Here is a 14889-nt window from a genome sequence, read left to right as displayed (position 1 = left end):
GATAGGCCCTTAAGGCACACACTTCTCTAGCGGTATTGTAAAGAATTAACATACTTCTCGTCCGTTTCCCAACACACTTGTACAGATGGACTCAGAGGTCAAATCCTTCCTGAACATCTAGAGCCTTGGTCAGTCACTGTCCTGCCACAGCAAGATTGTCTTCCTTTTGGAATTTATCAACAAGACATTGATTTTGGAGGGTTCAGTTAGTGGCACAAGTTACTCATTCTCCCTCCAGGGCCAGAGGCCCAGAGTACTGTCTCCACAGGACTGCAAGCCCATTCGAGAGAGTAGTATTATAAGTCCAATCTATGAATCGTGACAGAGAGAAAGCTGTGCTAGTCTATATACTATCAAAAAGTGCAGAATCACTAACTTCTATTCCTTTTCCTTGCCCTCCAGTACAGTGTGCACCACCATTGCATCTCCAGTGCTGGGTAGCACGAGAGTTTTATAGTGTAGGGTACTTTTATTTATTATTTTAAATTTGCTCCCAGTTTTGTTGTTGCCTGTTGTTGATCCATACATATTACTTAATACGATTTTGTCTTTTGCTTTGAAGCTATAAGGCTTGTAGAGGAGGTAAGAACTATACAAGCACTAAGTAGCAGGTCAAATTTTCAAGCATGGAACTGCCAGTCTCATGGGACTTTGATTCCTAAGGCCTGGTCTACACTATGGGATATGGGCTATGGGTGAAGGCACATATAGGGAAGGGAAGCTTGAGTCCCACTCCCTCCTCCCTAAGGCCCCGCCTCTTCTGCAACTTTCCCTCCTCCCCTGTGGAGCCAAGACATTCCCGACCCTCACCCCCTCTGGTGGCTGGGGAGCCAGGCTGCCACATTGCAGCCTCTAACTTCCCTGACAGCTGGGAAGCGTAGGCAATTTTGGGAAGGCAATGCCTTCCCTTGCCTATATTACCCACCACCCATGCTATGGGGAGAGATCAATTTAAGTTACACAACTTTGGCTACATCAATAGTGTAGCTGATGTCCGTGTATTTAGATCTATTTACCGGGGTGTCTTCACTGTGGTGGGTTGACCATAGACGCTTTCCCATCATCTTCTCTTGTGCTTCTCATTCTGGTGGAGTACAAGAGTCAATCAAAGTACCAGAGCGCAATCAGCTGTCAATTTATCATATATGCATGTGATAAATCAGCCTTCCACTGGATCGATTTCTGCCCTTTGACCCAGCTGGGTGTGTAGCTATGCCCTAAGTAAGTTAAGTGCTTTCAAACATTTTACCTGTCATGATCATTACTGATGGCCACAGGGTCCCTGTGATGCCTGACAGCAGTAATGGTAGGACGTGAATGGTTTAACATTGGAACAGCAGACAGCTTCCCAAAAAGTCGTACCTAAGATATAAAATAGTATATTAGTGTGCATGTCACTGATATTCAGGTGAGATTTCTGCTGAGCCTCCACCATCTGCCACCTGATGTCAAATATTCAGGCCCCATTTTAAAATCACCGAGGGACAGGAGGTGGGGCTCGGGAGCACCCTTGGTGGGGGAGGAGCAGTAGTGTGTGAAGAACCCCATCTCCCAGGAGGAGCTGCCGAAGAGATATACCCCAGATAAGTGCAGCAGCCCCCACACCCTCCCCCTCTACTCCCATGCACACTCCACTCCCTCTTAGAGCCTACGCCCTTGCTCACCTTCTGCTTCCAGCACCCAAACTCCCTCCCGGCGTTGCACGCTGCACCCCATCTCCTTTCCCACATTCCCACAGCCTGCACCCTAGATGCCCTCCTGTACCCATATTCCCTCCCAGAGCCTGACCCCTCACTCCTCCTGCACACAAACTCCCTCCCAGATTCTGCACCCCAATCCTCTGCCCCAGCCCAGAGTCTGCATCCAGCACCCAAACTCCATCCCAGAGCCTGCATCCCACCCCCAATCCAAATGCCCTCCCTCAGGCAGGTGGGGGTGGGGAGTTTGAGCGAGAGAGGGATGAGGGCTCTGGGTATTCTGGGCACCATTAAAAATTTCTGCACGCTGCTGTCCTGGTTGGGCCAGTGGGGAAATTGCAGTTGGTACAAGACAGGAGAGGGAAGACTGCAGCCTGGTCTAGGAGATGGAGAGTTGCAGGATTATAGGGAAATAAAGGCTGGAGGCCGAGGTGTGGAGAGGTGAATGCAAAAAGATCTGAGTGCAGGCAAAGAAGCTGCTATACCTGTAACTGAGACATTAGGAATGGCTCAAGAGGCAGCCATTACTTTCTCTTCTCCAGACATCTGTTGTAATAAGTGCCCTTGTGTTACCTGCTACACGTAGCAAGTCGTAAACATGATTCACTACTATTATGTTGCTGTTGTATCATGTTTGAGAACAACAAGAAGTCTTGTGGCACGTTATAGACTAACAGATATTTTGGAGCATAAGCTTTTATGGGCAAAGACCCGCTTCATCAGATGCATGGGTGGGGGTGTCGTTTCAGAGGGGTATTTAAAGAGTGGGGTCCCCGTAAAAGGGAGGGCCAGAGCTAACAAGGTCTATTCAGCAAGGTGGAAATCACCCATTATCAATAGTAGGTATCAAAAGAGGAAAAAAAAGTCAGATCAGACAGGAGGATATGAGCCATTGTCAGAGTCTAATGGGGAGATATGAACACCCAGGGCAGAGAGGTCATTTCCACCTTGCTGAATAGACCTTGGGGGAAAACACAAATTTGCACACACAGAGCCCAACACAGATTGAATCTTGTTTTAAAAACTGGTCCTGGAGGGTCACAGGACTCTTGCTCCAGGATTTCCTGTGTTTGCTATACAAAACTCACAGTCGCTTTGACAAGCCAACAAGAAACATTTTTTTCAATCAATCCCTTCCCTGCCTGTTTAGTGAGGTGCTAAAACTATGAATTTTTAAAATTCCAAGTAATTCAATATTTGTCTCATTTCTCTTGCTTCAGAATAAACTCATTTTGCTTGTTAGGGTCAGAAGAAATTTTATTCTCCACGGTAAACAGTGCTCAAATGTGCCATGGGACTCTTTTTTTCCCCCCAACTTCCTCTAAAACACAACTGCTGGGACACCAAATCGATACACGCATAGCTGTTTTTAGAGCTCTGCACAGACACAACATTTGTATCTGCATCCAGCCCTTGCAAATTTGCCGTGCTGTGACTATTTTAATCTTTCTGGTTGAAAGTCTGCTTGTGAGTGGAGGAAGAGTTGGGTGCAATTCAGTAGCACTTGGAGACAGAAAAAAAACATGAAGCCCACCTACTCCTTACACTTGGCCAACATGGCTTACTAGCAAGTTGGTGTAGGGCACCCTGCATATAAAGGAATGACCCTTTTCCCTGTACACAGGTGCTGGCTAAGCTTCCAGGGGACAGCAGCCCCAGCATAGGTGCCAAGAGTGGCATGCAAGACAATTTTTATCGGCACACGAGCCAGGAGCTCAGTCCCATGCCTCCCCCAGGCAGCTGCGAGCTTGCTCAAAGTTATGCCACCTGTGGATTAACAAAAAAACAGCTTATGCTGCCAACCACCACCTAAACGGTAAAGCTCTGCTTCTTAATTTATTTATTAATGGAGCTGTTGTAAGTAGGACTGTTTGTGACTTTAAAAATGTTATCACTGGTGCTCGGACTGTACGTAGAGATCAAAAGATCAAATTTTGACTCTTTGCCTCACAATGGTTGCTGACCCCTGCTTTAGGCCTTAGGATGTTCTTAAAAGGCACTGCTTTGAGTTGTTCTAATGTGAAATATTTTATCTGCATCTCATGTGAGTGTCTTGTTCTCCCACAGGAAAAAAAGGAAAAACGCCCCTCTGATTCTCAGATCCACTTCTTCATCAAACACTGCTTCAAGGTGACAGCATTTCTCTGGTCTAAGCTGTAGTGACTCCAAAAGCCCCTCTGGACTGTGGAATATAGTTATTTTGTCTTGTTCTTTTTGTGGAGGTCTCCACCTGCAGCTTCAACAATGAATTTCCTCCGAAGGCGACTCTCGGACAGTAGTTTTGTGGCCAATCTGCCCAATGGCTATATGATGGATCTGCAGCGTCCTGATAACTCCACGAGCTCTCCAGGATCTCCAGCAACTGAGAGGAAGCAGCAGCAGCAGCTTCAGCCATCTCAGTCATCACCCTCTTCCTCTTCGGGAACCAGTATTTTCAGTTCCATCTCCAGTGCCATGAAGCATACCACGCAAGCAGCTGCAGGACTGATAGAGCACTCAGCAAGCCCCGCTCCTGTAGCTCAGAAACCCAAGATACTTTTGGTAATTGATGATGCTCACACAGATTGGTAAGTGCGTGCACATTTCTGTTGGCTGCTTGAATGACTGCAGTAATACTAGATGTAGGGGACTTCAGGACTTGAGAGATCAGCAAGAGGTTAGAGAGAAATTAGTGTCTAAGTCACCAGTTCATGTCAGTGGCAGCCCAGGACTGGTGGTTCGGTGGCCTGCATGAAATCAGTGCGGTGATCTCGTCAGTTCTCAGTACAAAGACGTCCATTGGCACTGTTTAGCAGACTTGTTGATGATCACAACAGAGATGTCTTCTCAGCGAACTGAACTCCACTCAGTCTCTGCAAGTCATGGCAAAGGCATGTTGTGGCATGCTTTGATAGATGCACACAACACCACTGTGGGGGTTTTTTATACGTGCTCTGAGAATAAAGAGGGGACCTCTTTCTCTCTAGGGCTGTCAGTCTAGTGCCTTTCACAATATCTTCATTCACCAAAACATAACTACAATAGTAAAAACAGAAAGACTGTTACATGTGATTATCTCCTCTCATGCTAATTGTGGTAGCAAACAGCAAACAATGAGAAGTTAGCTAAGCCTCCAAATGATATGCTTATACAAACCTCATTTGTTGGCCTTCTTATTAGGAAGGGCTCTTTTGTAAGATTTGTCAAGACAGAACATTTTCCAAAATTGTGGAAGATACCTGAATCCTTCCAAAATCCGGGGCAGTTAGCCTTTTGGTTGGAGGGCATCTCCTTTAAAGTGGGCTGGATCTGCAGAGCCTTTCAGCATCTATTTTTACTGTTCTATAAAGGTTTGTAGACCACATTCATTACCATAGGATCTGAGCACTTTCCATTAGTGCATTAAGCTGTGTGACTGTGTAACTCGCCTACAGGCAGGCTCAAACCTGGGACATCTGAAGCTTAGTGCAGGTGCCTGTACAGCTTGAGCTAAAGGCCAGCTGGGTCTCTGCTTCAGTTGTACAGACACTTGTTTTCTTCCTCTGTGAAGTGGTGTAGGTACCACTACATAGGTCAGTGAACCACACTTAGGTGCATGGGGTATATATTTCACATAGCTGAAGAAACCCATCCCAAGCTTCAGAAACCCAGCTGAAATCCTGGACAAGTTGCCCACCTCATAACTGCCCATAGTCAGACTTGAATCTGGGACTATCTGGAGATTGTGTAGGTGCTGCTACAGCTTAAGCCAAAGACCAACTACCGCTCAGCTTAGGCTGTAGAGAAAACTTATTCTTTCTCTGGGAAGGTACCACAACATGGGCCAGTTAACCACACATAGGTGTGTGGGTCACAACAGCACATTTGTCAGAAGGCTCTGGGAAGATGAACTTTTTTTCACTCATGTCTGTTCCTCTCTCAGTGCCTGTCTGCTTTGGGCAAGCTGGCTGGGAGATCTAGAGAGTGGAAATCCAGGGTGTGGTTTGCTTCTTGGTACTAGCCTTCAGGAAGACATCAAACATCTGCCTCTACCAGCTTGCTGAGGCAGATACAGGGAGCTCTTCATTGCCCTCTGGTTTTGGAGACCACTGTACAGGAGAGGAGATTATTACCCTAGGGAACAAATGAGTGTGCGGATTACCCAGGTTTTGCTTATTTAGGATTGTTTTGTACTTGCTCACTTCATCCCTCATCAGAAGAGTTGTAAATGACCTTCCCTGCAGGATTTCATTATCTCCCCACTGCCTCTTGCCCTTTAGTTCCCCAGTTGAAACGTGGAAGTGATGGTCAAAGATTAAATTGCTTTGGCCTTCTTGTTCTCTTTCCTCCTAAGTGCCCAGCTTATCCCTGGACACTGCAAGGGTAATTGCTGAGGGAATGGTTCCTGTCAGTCCAGCAACTCCAAACTTTTTTTTTTTTGAACTGGAGTTAGGAAAACAAGAACATTATCTGAGACAGGAAGGGGGATAAAGGTGTTCTCTGACTAACCCAGGCAGTCCCTTCAGCCAGAGAAAACAGAAGTAGTTGTGTGTTTCCAGTAATGGAGGAAATTTTAAATGCCAGAGATAAAGATTGCTCAAAGTTCCTTCAAGATCACTTTACGTTCTTCAGCTCCAGTTAAAGAAGTATTTCATTACCTATGTACTATCTAAATGATTTCTACTAAAGAGCTTACCTCCAAAACTGGGTTTCTCTAACAGTGACACTTTTGGGCGAAATGTGTCTTTTCACCCCAGAACTTGTCAGATTTCAGTTGTGTCATGTTTCGTCTATAGATGAGAGTTTCAGAGGATATTTCCTTAAAGCCCTGTCAAAATAAATACTGTTTGCAGTGTTGTAGCCTTATTGGTCCTGGGGTATTAGAGAGACAAAGTGGGTGAGCTAGTATCTTTTATTGGACCAACTTTCATTGGTGAGGGAGATGTATTTTTGAGCTTATACAGATATGGGGATTTGAAGAAGAGCTTCAGTGTAAGCTCAAACACTTTTTCACCAACAAAATGCATATTAGCTTTTACTTGAGTCCTCCTCCAGTTGGATGCTAGAGATCTACCTTCATCTGACAATTCCCTTTCTTCTTGTTACAACATACATCATGACTTTCATTTAAAATGTTCTCTCTTGTAAGAGGAGAGCTCTCTCTTGCTTTAATTATTCTGTCCCCACCTACACGAGCCTTGAAAGCAGAGAAGAAGCCTTGTCCAGTGACTAAAAAACACATCTGGGTGTCTAGGCACATTGGATTACATTCTTGGCTCTGCAACAGACTTTCTGTGTTAACTCACCCAAGGGACACTACTTAACTTCACTCTGTCTTGTTTTCCTCACCTGCACAAAGGGAATAAAAAGTTCTGAGCAGTTCAGAGCAGAGCATGGTGCAGCTTGGGCAATGGGAGAAAGGGGCATTTGAGGCTAAGTTGCCTTTCAGTTTCCCAGATCCTAGAGCTCCCTGCTGGCTGAATCTAGCTCAGCCCTGCTTCGCATTGTGCACCTTCACTATCAAAAGGAGCAGGTAGGGAGGAGGCTGCTCTGGCCTCACTTCTGCTGTGTCCTCTGTGCTGGGTTGTTTGAGAAAGGAGGAACCATAAAGCCCATCACACTGACCTTTCTCTTGTGTCATGGTAATCACTAGCTGTCCCTCAGGGGCAGCTTTCTGGCTGCTTTGCGCTGCTCTGGAAATAGCTACAAATGAACATTTCTAGTTTACATACTTCTGTGGGCTTCCATTAGCCTTCTGTGAGAGACCCAGAACCATCCTGTGATAAGGAGCAGGACTGCCATCTCAGTTATGTACATGGGGGACTGTAGGACAGACAGATTGTGATGTCCCCAAGGTCACACAGGAAATCTATCGCAAAGCTGAGGTCTACCGAGTCCCCTAGTAGCACCCTAGCTATGTGACCATTCCTGAAGGGCTCAAAGGCTGGATTTATCTCTGGTCCCCTTGTTACAAATGTTAACCAAGGTCCTGGGTGCAATGGGCTTCATTAGTCTCCATGTATTTTCAGAAGACAGAAATGCATTGCAGACTCACCCTTCATGGTATGGCTTGTATCTGCCTCATAGGGCGAGACTGTTACAAAGCAAGGACTGTCCTTTTCTCCTGTCCTTCCTTCCTTCCCCTCTTAGAGCAACTGGCTTGGATTTGGTCTTCAAGGGGAAGATATTGCAACTGAGGCCAGTAACTAATACAGGATCCTTCATCCAACCTGAAATGAGAACAAAAATGAGTGGAATTTCCCTGCTTGAAAACTGGACTTTTGGCATAGGAGGAAAGTCTGTGATGGGAGAGCAGTCACAGCTAGTGTTTGTGCAAATCCAGCAAAAACAGGGCTTTGTGGGCTACCATTTCTATAACAGGTGATTCCAACACACACACACTTAGGTCCACTTGGCAATGCTGCCTTCTGTTTTAGTTGGTGTTTTCTAACTTATTTACCACTTTGATGTACCACAGATGGTCATTGACCTGTGCTAAACTTGTGATAAACATCATGCAGTATCATAGATACACCACAAGGAGGCAGGCCCTGACTACCATATTCATTCAGCTCTCTCTTAGACATGTTAAGTCAGGTTTAATAGAGCATGCAGGACGAACACGTGGGGTGTATGGGACAATCTACTGCTTAGTCCAAAAGATATAATCAAAGAGGAAGATGCTAGCACTGAGGCCCATGGTTTTTTTTCCGTGAGATAAATGTTGAGAATATCCATTGAACAATTCCTAGTTCCTGTAGCCCTGACCCTATACCCAAAAGACTCAAGATACGATCATTTTGATTATGAAGAATCTCTCCCTTCACAGCCTCTCCTGCTACAGTTCTTGGAGCACTGTGTAAGCCATTATTATATCCTCACTCCTCAGAGAGTGTCGTAACAGCAGTCATGAAAACCTCCACATTAGCTGCTGATAATGGGCCACATCCTCCCTGACTGAATTGACCTTGTCGTCTCTGGCCCTCCTCTTGACTGGGACTCCCTCCTTTTCATGAACCTATAAATTTAGACCCTCCTCTGGAAGCCCCACTCACACATCTGACGAAGTGGATCTTTGCCCACGAAAGTTTATGCTCCAAAATATCTGTTCGCCTATAAGTTGCCTCAGGCCTTCTTGTTGGTAAGGAAAAGAAATGTTGCCAATCACAATAGTCCACCAATGTATATGGGTCTTTATAAAATATAGTAAGATTTGAGCCTTGCCTGAAAGCATTTACAGTGAGAGTGCCAGATTCTGATTTTATTCACCTGAGTGAATGAAGCCAATAGTATTATTCAGGATTTGCACTGGTATGACCACCAGATTCTGGCCCAATGACCACGACACCGAAAAACAGTGTTGATTCGGCCCAAGTCTGATCTCATATATACCGCTGTAAGTTCTGAGCCACCTAGTTCTTCTTCCTTGTTCCAATCTGCATGAAAAAACAGCTCAGACTGCCCCACCTGAGCCCTTTGGCAGTTGTGTTTGCCTTTGAGACCTCGCAGCTAAATGACTGTCTGGGGATTTTGGCTCACCACTCTAGTTGCCTCACACGTGGAACTTGTCCCGGAATCTTCAGCATGAAGAATAACCTATTGTTACCACTTGTTTTGTTCACTTAATTTAGGAAGAGGTATCAAATTTAAAACCTTTTTCAACTCTTCTGTGCCTGCCAAAATATCTGACTGTGGCAGCATTTTTGTGTGGTTAAATGGCCCTTTCCTTCTTCCTCCCTATTGGTGGAAGAGTTAACTGTACCAGAAAACAGTCTGTAGAAATAAGTAACAACAAGCAAAGCTCTATCAATATTTTAACTTGGAACTTCCACAAAACTTTCTTCCAAAACCTGTGGCAAACCCCATGTAACGAGTCCTCATTTGTCTGCAGACAGGAAGGGTGAGACACTGGGGAATCTGTCTACTGATTTCTCTTTTAAAAAAGCCAAAAACACTTTCTTGTAACCCAAGAAGGTGGCAATAGGGTTGGACAGGCAACTTGTTATTTCTATTGGAGATTATCTAGGAGCCCGAGTCATGGACCAGGCTCAAACTGTCTTGAGCACCATGCAAACAGAACAAAAATCGTCTCTGCAGCAAAGAGCTTACAGTCTAAGTATTGTGACAGGGAGAAGCCAGATGGCTACCAGAAAGCAAAAAAAAACAGATTAGATTAGCCGTAGCTGAACCAATCTGGGTTGCCATGGTAGCCAAATGGCAGTTACTCTGGGATAATTAAGACACCTGGGGTCAATTAAGAACCTCCTGGAACTTAGTTGAAGCCATTGGGTTAGTTCAGACACCTGGAGGCAGTCTTGGAACCTGCTAGAACCAGCTGAGACAGGTTTGAACTGGGATACCTTGTGTCAGTCAAGGACTGGCTGAAACTGGTTAATAGCCTCTCCTTTACTCAATTTAGTGGTCTGCCAGGACTGGTCCTACTGGAGACTGACAATGTGGGCCGGCACAAGCCCTCCCCTAGCTACAAGATCCCCTGTACAAGGGAGGATCCACTAAAAAGCCTAGACCCCAAATGATTTTGGGGGACAAACAAAAAGGAGGTGGACATCCTAGGGTCAAAACGAGGGTACCAGTCGTGGACACTGAACAGAGTGCCCGAGACGGTGCCCACTGCTCCTCGAAGCTGTCATGGGAGCCAGTGGATGCTGCCCAGAGGAATTCTGCTTGGATGCATGAATGGAGTGAGGAATGAAAGTAGGCCCCACAGGCGCAGTCCCTCACCCTTTCTCCCTCCCTCCCTTCTCCCCCAGCCCCCACTCACCCAGCCTTCTCTCCCTAGTCTGTACGTGACCACCTTGGCCATAGCCATGAGGAGGCTGACGAGGAGGACCTGTGACTTTGCAGGGCCATGGAGGGGCTGTGAGAGGATCAGGAGGTGTGGGGAAAAGTGCAGCCAGGACCTCAACAGCAGGTTCTGGAGGAACCAGAAGAGGGGCTGAAACCTGGTGCACTCGAGGTAAATGTGCACCAGGGTCTCCTTTGTTGCACAGAAGGAGCAAGTGTTGGGGATAGGAGTGAACCACACCAAGTACATGGCCTTGCTCACCACCCCATGGAGGATCCTCCAGCTGGTCTCCCTGGCGGGCCAGGGGCCTGGGGTGGAGTACAGGCTGGCCCACCAGGGCTCCCCACCTCCTGCTTGTGGCAAAAGGTCCTGCCATTTAGTGTCCATGTGGGGCATGAGGGTGGGGAAGTGGAGGGTGTGAAGCAGGAGCATGTACAGGTGACGTCTTGGTGTGGTTCGGAAGGGGGTCAGCTGCAGGATGTGCAGCCAGCTCGGGTGATGAGTGGGAGGTGGTTGGGAAGGCTGACAGGGCCGGGGGCCTACGGAGGGATCCAGAGGGCCAAGGGTGAGGGAGGGGCAGGGCGTACCCTCTCACGGGACCCAGCCTGGGCCCCAACCCCTGCAGACCTGGACCCAACCTCCCCAACCCCATGTGACCCCAGCTCACCCTTCCCCCACCCCACACAGCTGGCTCAGCACACATGAGTCTCCAAACCCTCCCCCTCCGCTCAAGCACCGTCCTCCAGTGCACCACCATTCAACCCCTCCCCCGCCCAGCTCAACCCACCCCCATGGCCCCAGCTCACCCCCACGCATGGGGGTCTGGCTTCAACCCACGCATGAGGCTCTGGCTCCCAGCCCCCTGCGTGCACAGGGACACTAACCCCTCTGCCAGCTCAACCCACTCCCACCCTGGTTCACCCCCATTCAATCCCCCTACCGCCTGGCTCAGACCCCACCACCCCCAGCTCACTCCCCCACCCCCAGCATGTGCTAGGCTGTCAGGTGCCAGCACGCATGGAGGCTTCAGCTGTCAGCCGCTGCAGGCTCATGAGGCTTTACCCCACCCCGACCCCGGTTCACTCCGTTCAACCTCCCCCAACCCGCCACAGCCCCAGCACACAGGGCTCAGGCTTCAACCTGCACGCAGGGCTCCCAACCCCCAGCACAAGCACATGTGGGGATTCCAGCTCCAACTACCCACCCCCCACCCCCCGTGGCCCTGGCTCCAACCCCCTGGCTGGGCTCCAACCCCACCCCAACCCCCGCTGCCCAGATCCAACCTCCTGCATGCCCTGGCTCAACCGCACCCTCCCAACCCTCCGCCACCCTAACCAACCCCAGGCTTAACCCCCCTGCCCCTCCCAGGGCCCCAACCCATCCCCCAAGCCCTCCCTGACTTACGCAAAATTCAAGGTATGAGAGGATTGCGTGGAATGCAACCCTTGCATACCTCGGGGGGACTACAGCATCTGGTTTTAATAACAGAAAATATAGACCAACAGTCCACAATATCAATAAAGTGTCAGACACTGGTGGCACACCTGCAAGTTGTTCACAGAACACCTGTGTTCGGCAGAACGTAGTTCAAGAAATACTGCTCTAGAGCATGCAAAGACCTGTTAGGAGAACCTACGACTATGTTCATCTGCAAACTTTTGTTAACATCTGAAGCTTGGCATACCCTGGCATGTTTCAAAGGCAAAATATTTGCTCTTGAAATATTTTCTGGTCCTCCATAACACAACTGACTCTGGCAAGGATGTGGGTAGCAGTAGCAAAAGAAGGCTGAATTCCATCACAGGCAGGGAAATGACCCAACTTTCCTTTTGATAGGGTAGCAAAAATTTTCACAAGAGCTTCTATTTCTCTGTAAGATGCTCTTCCAGAACCTCCCAAAGAGGTGTATTTTTATCTTGCTTAGCGCAGCCTTGGTGGATAGGGAGCAACTCTAGCTTTGTTGCTCTGTTCTTTGCCAGACTTGCAATCATAGCTGCCTGCAAAATAAGTCCGTCAAACGATCTCTCCACCCACATCACAGAAAGTGTTGTTCTTTTATCTCACTGGGGTGTCTGTCCTAGCCATGCACCCCACAGCTTTAGAGCTGGACAAACAACCTCAGTTGAGCCAGGCAAGCAGCCTCTTTGGAAGCATCTGTGTCCTGGATGAGGTGCATTTTTAAAGACCCTACAACCTCCATGTCAAATCTCCCTTTGCTGCCAGGGAATGGGAATTCTTTCTGTTACACACACACATATACACATACACACACTCATGAGGAAATGGAGTGGCAGAACTCCATGTTACTACGAATCAGCCAAATCCAGGACCATGACCTCATCCAGGAGGAAAGCGTCCCACCTCTGGCAACTTCCTCACCCAGAGCAGTGTTAAGTAAAAATCACCCTCTTGTTTCAGCTTTGGAAAAAAAAAACTCCAGCAAGACTTGAGAGCCATAAATTGTTAAACCCCATTGTCTGCGAAGTTGTACTCACTTCCCCACCCTAACGCTTTTTTTTTAACAGCTTATTTTGGAAATTTACATACATGCCTAACTAGCCCAGTAATAAAGTGCCGTGAACACACTGCTTTTTGGGCCAGCTGTAATAGCAAGTTCCCTTTGGTTTGCTAACTATCCCATGTCACTTTTCAGAACGATATTCAACTTCCTTTCAAAACCATATCAAAATTACATTCTTGCTTGTTTAAAATCCTTCTGCCACATTAAGAATTTGTGTCATCTATCTCAGGACAAAGCCACTAGGGACAAGTTGGTAAAAACTGTTGGGTTTTTTTTGTCTGTTTTTGTTTTCCCCTCTTTCTCTAAAGCCAGGCTGCCTTAATACAATGGTCCCAAACTCCTGAATTTGAGAAGCAAAAGCAATGATGATTTATTCCTGATTGAGCTCCCTTCCAAACCTTCAAAAATAACACCTTTTTGCAAAAATAAGCTTGCAGTACTTGTCAGGGCTTGGATTAATGTGCTGGATCCCATTGGGAAGACGAAATGACCAGCTCCAGTTAGGTGGACTAAAAAACCCATTTCTAGTCCCTCATTAATGGGATATGGAACCTTAAATATGTTACTACTCCCGGGCTAACCTTTGCAGTGATCCAAACTTTGCAGACCAGTTTCCTTCTTTTTGCAAATGTGTTTGTTGGTTGGAAACATTCTGTGCATGCCATAAGCAAACAGTTATTGGTTTACAGATTATTTACAAAGGCTGTGGCTACATCAGAGAGCTGTCAGAGGTCCAGCTGCACTGCCATAAGCTCTCTGACGGGGAGCAGCTTTAAGTCAACAGGAGAGAACTCTTCTGTCAATTGAGTTAATCTATAGCCAAAGGAGCAGCGGCAGCTACGTTGGGTGGGAAAAGCTCTTCTGCTGATGCAGTGCTGTCCCTACTGGTGCTTAGATCCATGTCATTTATATCACTCAGGAAGGGGGCTTTTTTACACACCTGAATGACCAACATTGTACTGACACAAGTGGTAGAGCAGAACTGTCCAATGCTGATATTTGAAACTTGAACATAGAAATGAGTTGCTTAATTTGAAAGCCTGGTTTTGTATCCTGATAGTATATCCCGAATTTTCTAACAGAAGAATAACAAATAATGAATCAAAACAGCAAATAATGCTTTGGTGATAGGGGTCACAATAGGAAAAAAGAGGACACCCCAAGAGTGAGTGTATTGGGGCAGGATCTACCCACTCACATGGTATTAATGAGTTACATCATATATAGTACATTAATACCATGTGAGTGGATAGATACTGACACAGATACGCTCCTTCTCAGGGGCGTCCTCTTTATGGAAAGGTCAAATATAGTAACTCTCTTGGTGATAAAGGTTGTGAGCAATTTGTAACTAAGCAGCTGTCATTTGAATACTCTCAAGTAGCAAAGGATGCTTGTTTTCACAATCTGCAAAACTGTTTTCATTACATGATCAGCTCTCACCAGCACTGAAGATTTCCTGTCTTTAATCTCATTCTTATTTGGAGACAAAATTCCACTTTGAGGGAGAATGGGAATAATATATGTGATAGACTATATTACAGGAATGAAGAGGAGCTATTTCAGTATTGCATAGATGCTCTGGACGGTGGTGGTCCCAGATATAATGGAATAGTGGCCAGATTGTGGGTGAGGCTGTCAAATGTACCTGATAAATTGTAAAACACACCTATTGTTCTGAAAAGTGACATGGGATAGTGAGCAAATGCAAGAGAATAGGGACCTTTTACTGTATCACTTGACTTCATATTTATATCATTACATGTCTATATTTTTATAATGCATATACAAAGCCATGTGGGCCTCATGCTTCTGGATGGATGGTGTTACAGAAATGTTGAGGATTACTAGTATTACAAAAATAGACGCAAGGAATCCAGCAAATATTCCTCCCATGTTTCAAATAT

At 46.6% G+C, this 14889-nt stretch overlaps 1 protein-coding gene across 4 annotated transcripts in view; it reads left to right on the top strand.

Annotated features, from left to right (window-relative positions):
* The first annotated feature begins 3941 nt into the window (after nucleotides 1-3941).
* Nucleotides 3942-14889, top strand: part of SYN3 (synapsin III) — a 262176-nt gene continuing 251228 nt past the window's right edge. For all 4 annotated transcript variants that reach the window (XM_075008116.1, XM_075008135.1, XM_075008124.1 and 1 more), the window contains exon 1: nucleotides 3942-4264. In XM_075008116.1, the coding sequence (XP_074864217.1) occupies nucleotides 3942-4264 (323 nt within the window). The remainder of the gene's footprint in view (nucleotides 4265-14889) is intronic.

The sequence above is a fragment of the Carettochelys insculpta genome, chromosome 1 (genome assembly GCF_033958435.1).
Source record: "Carettochelys insculpta isolate YL-2023 chromosome 1, ASM3395843v1, whole genome shotgun sequence".
In the NCBI taxonomy this organism is placed as follows: domain Eukaryota; kingdom Metazoa; phylum Chordata; order Testudines; family Carettochelyidae; genus Carettochelys; species Carettochelys insculpta.
The sequence above is the reverse complement of the archived record's forward strand: the minus strand, read 5'-3'. Positions and strand labels throughout refer to the sequence as shown.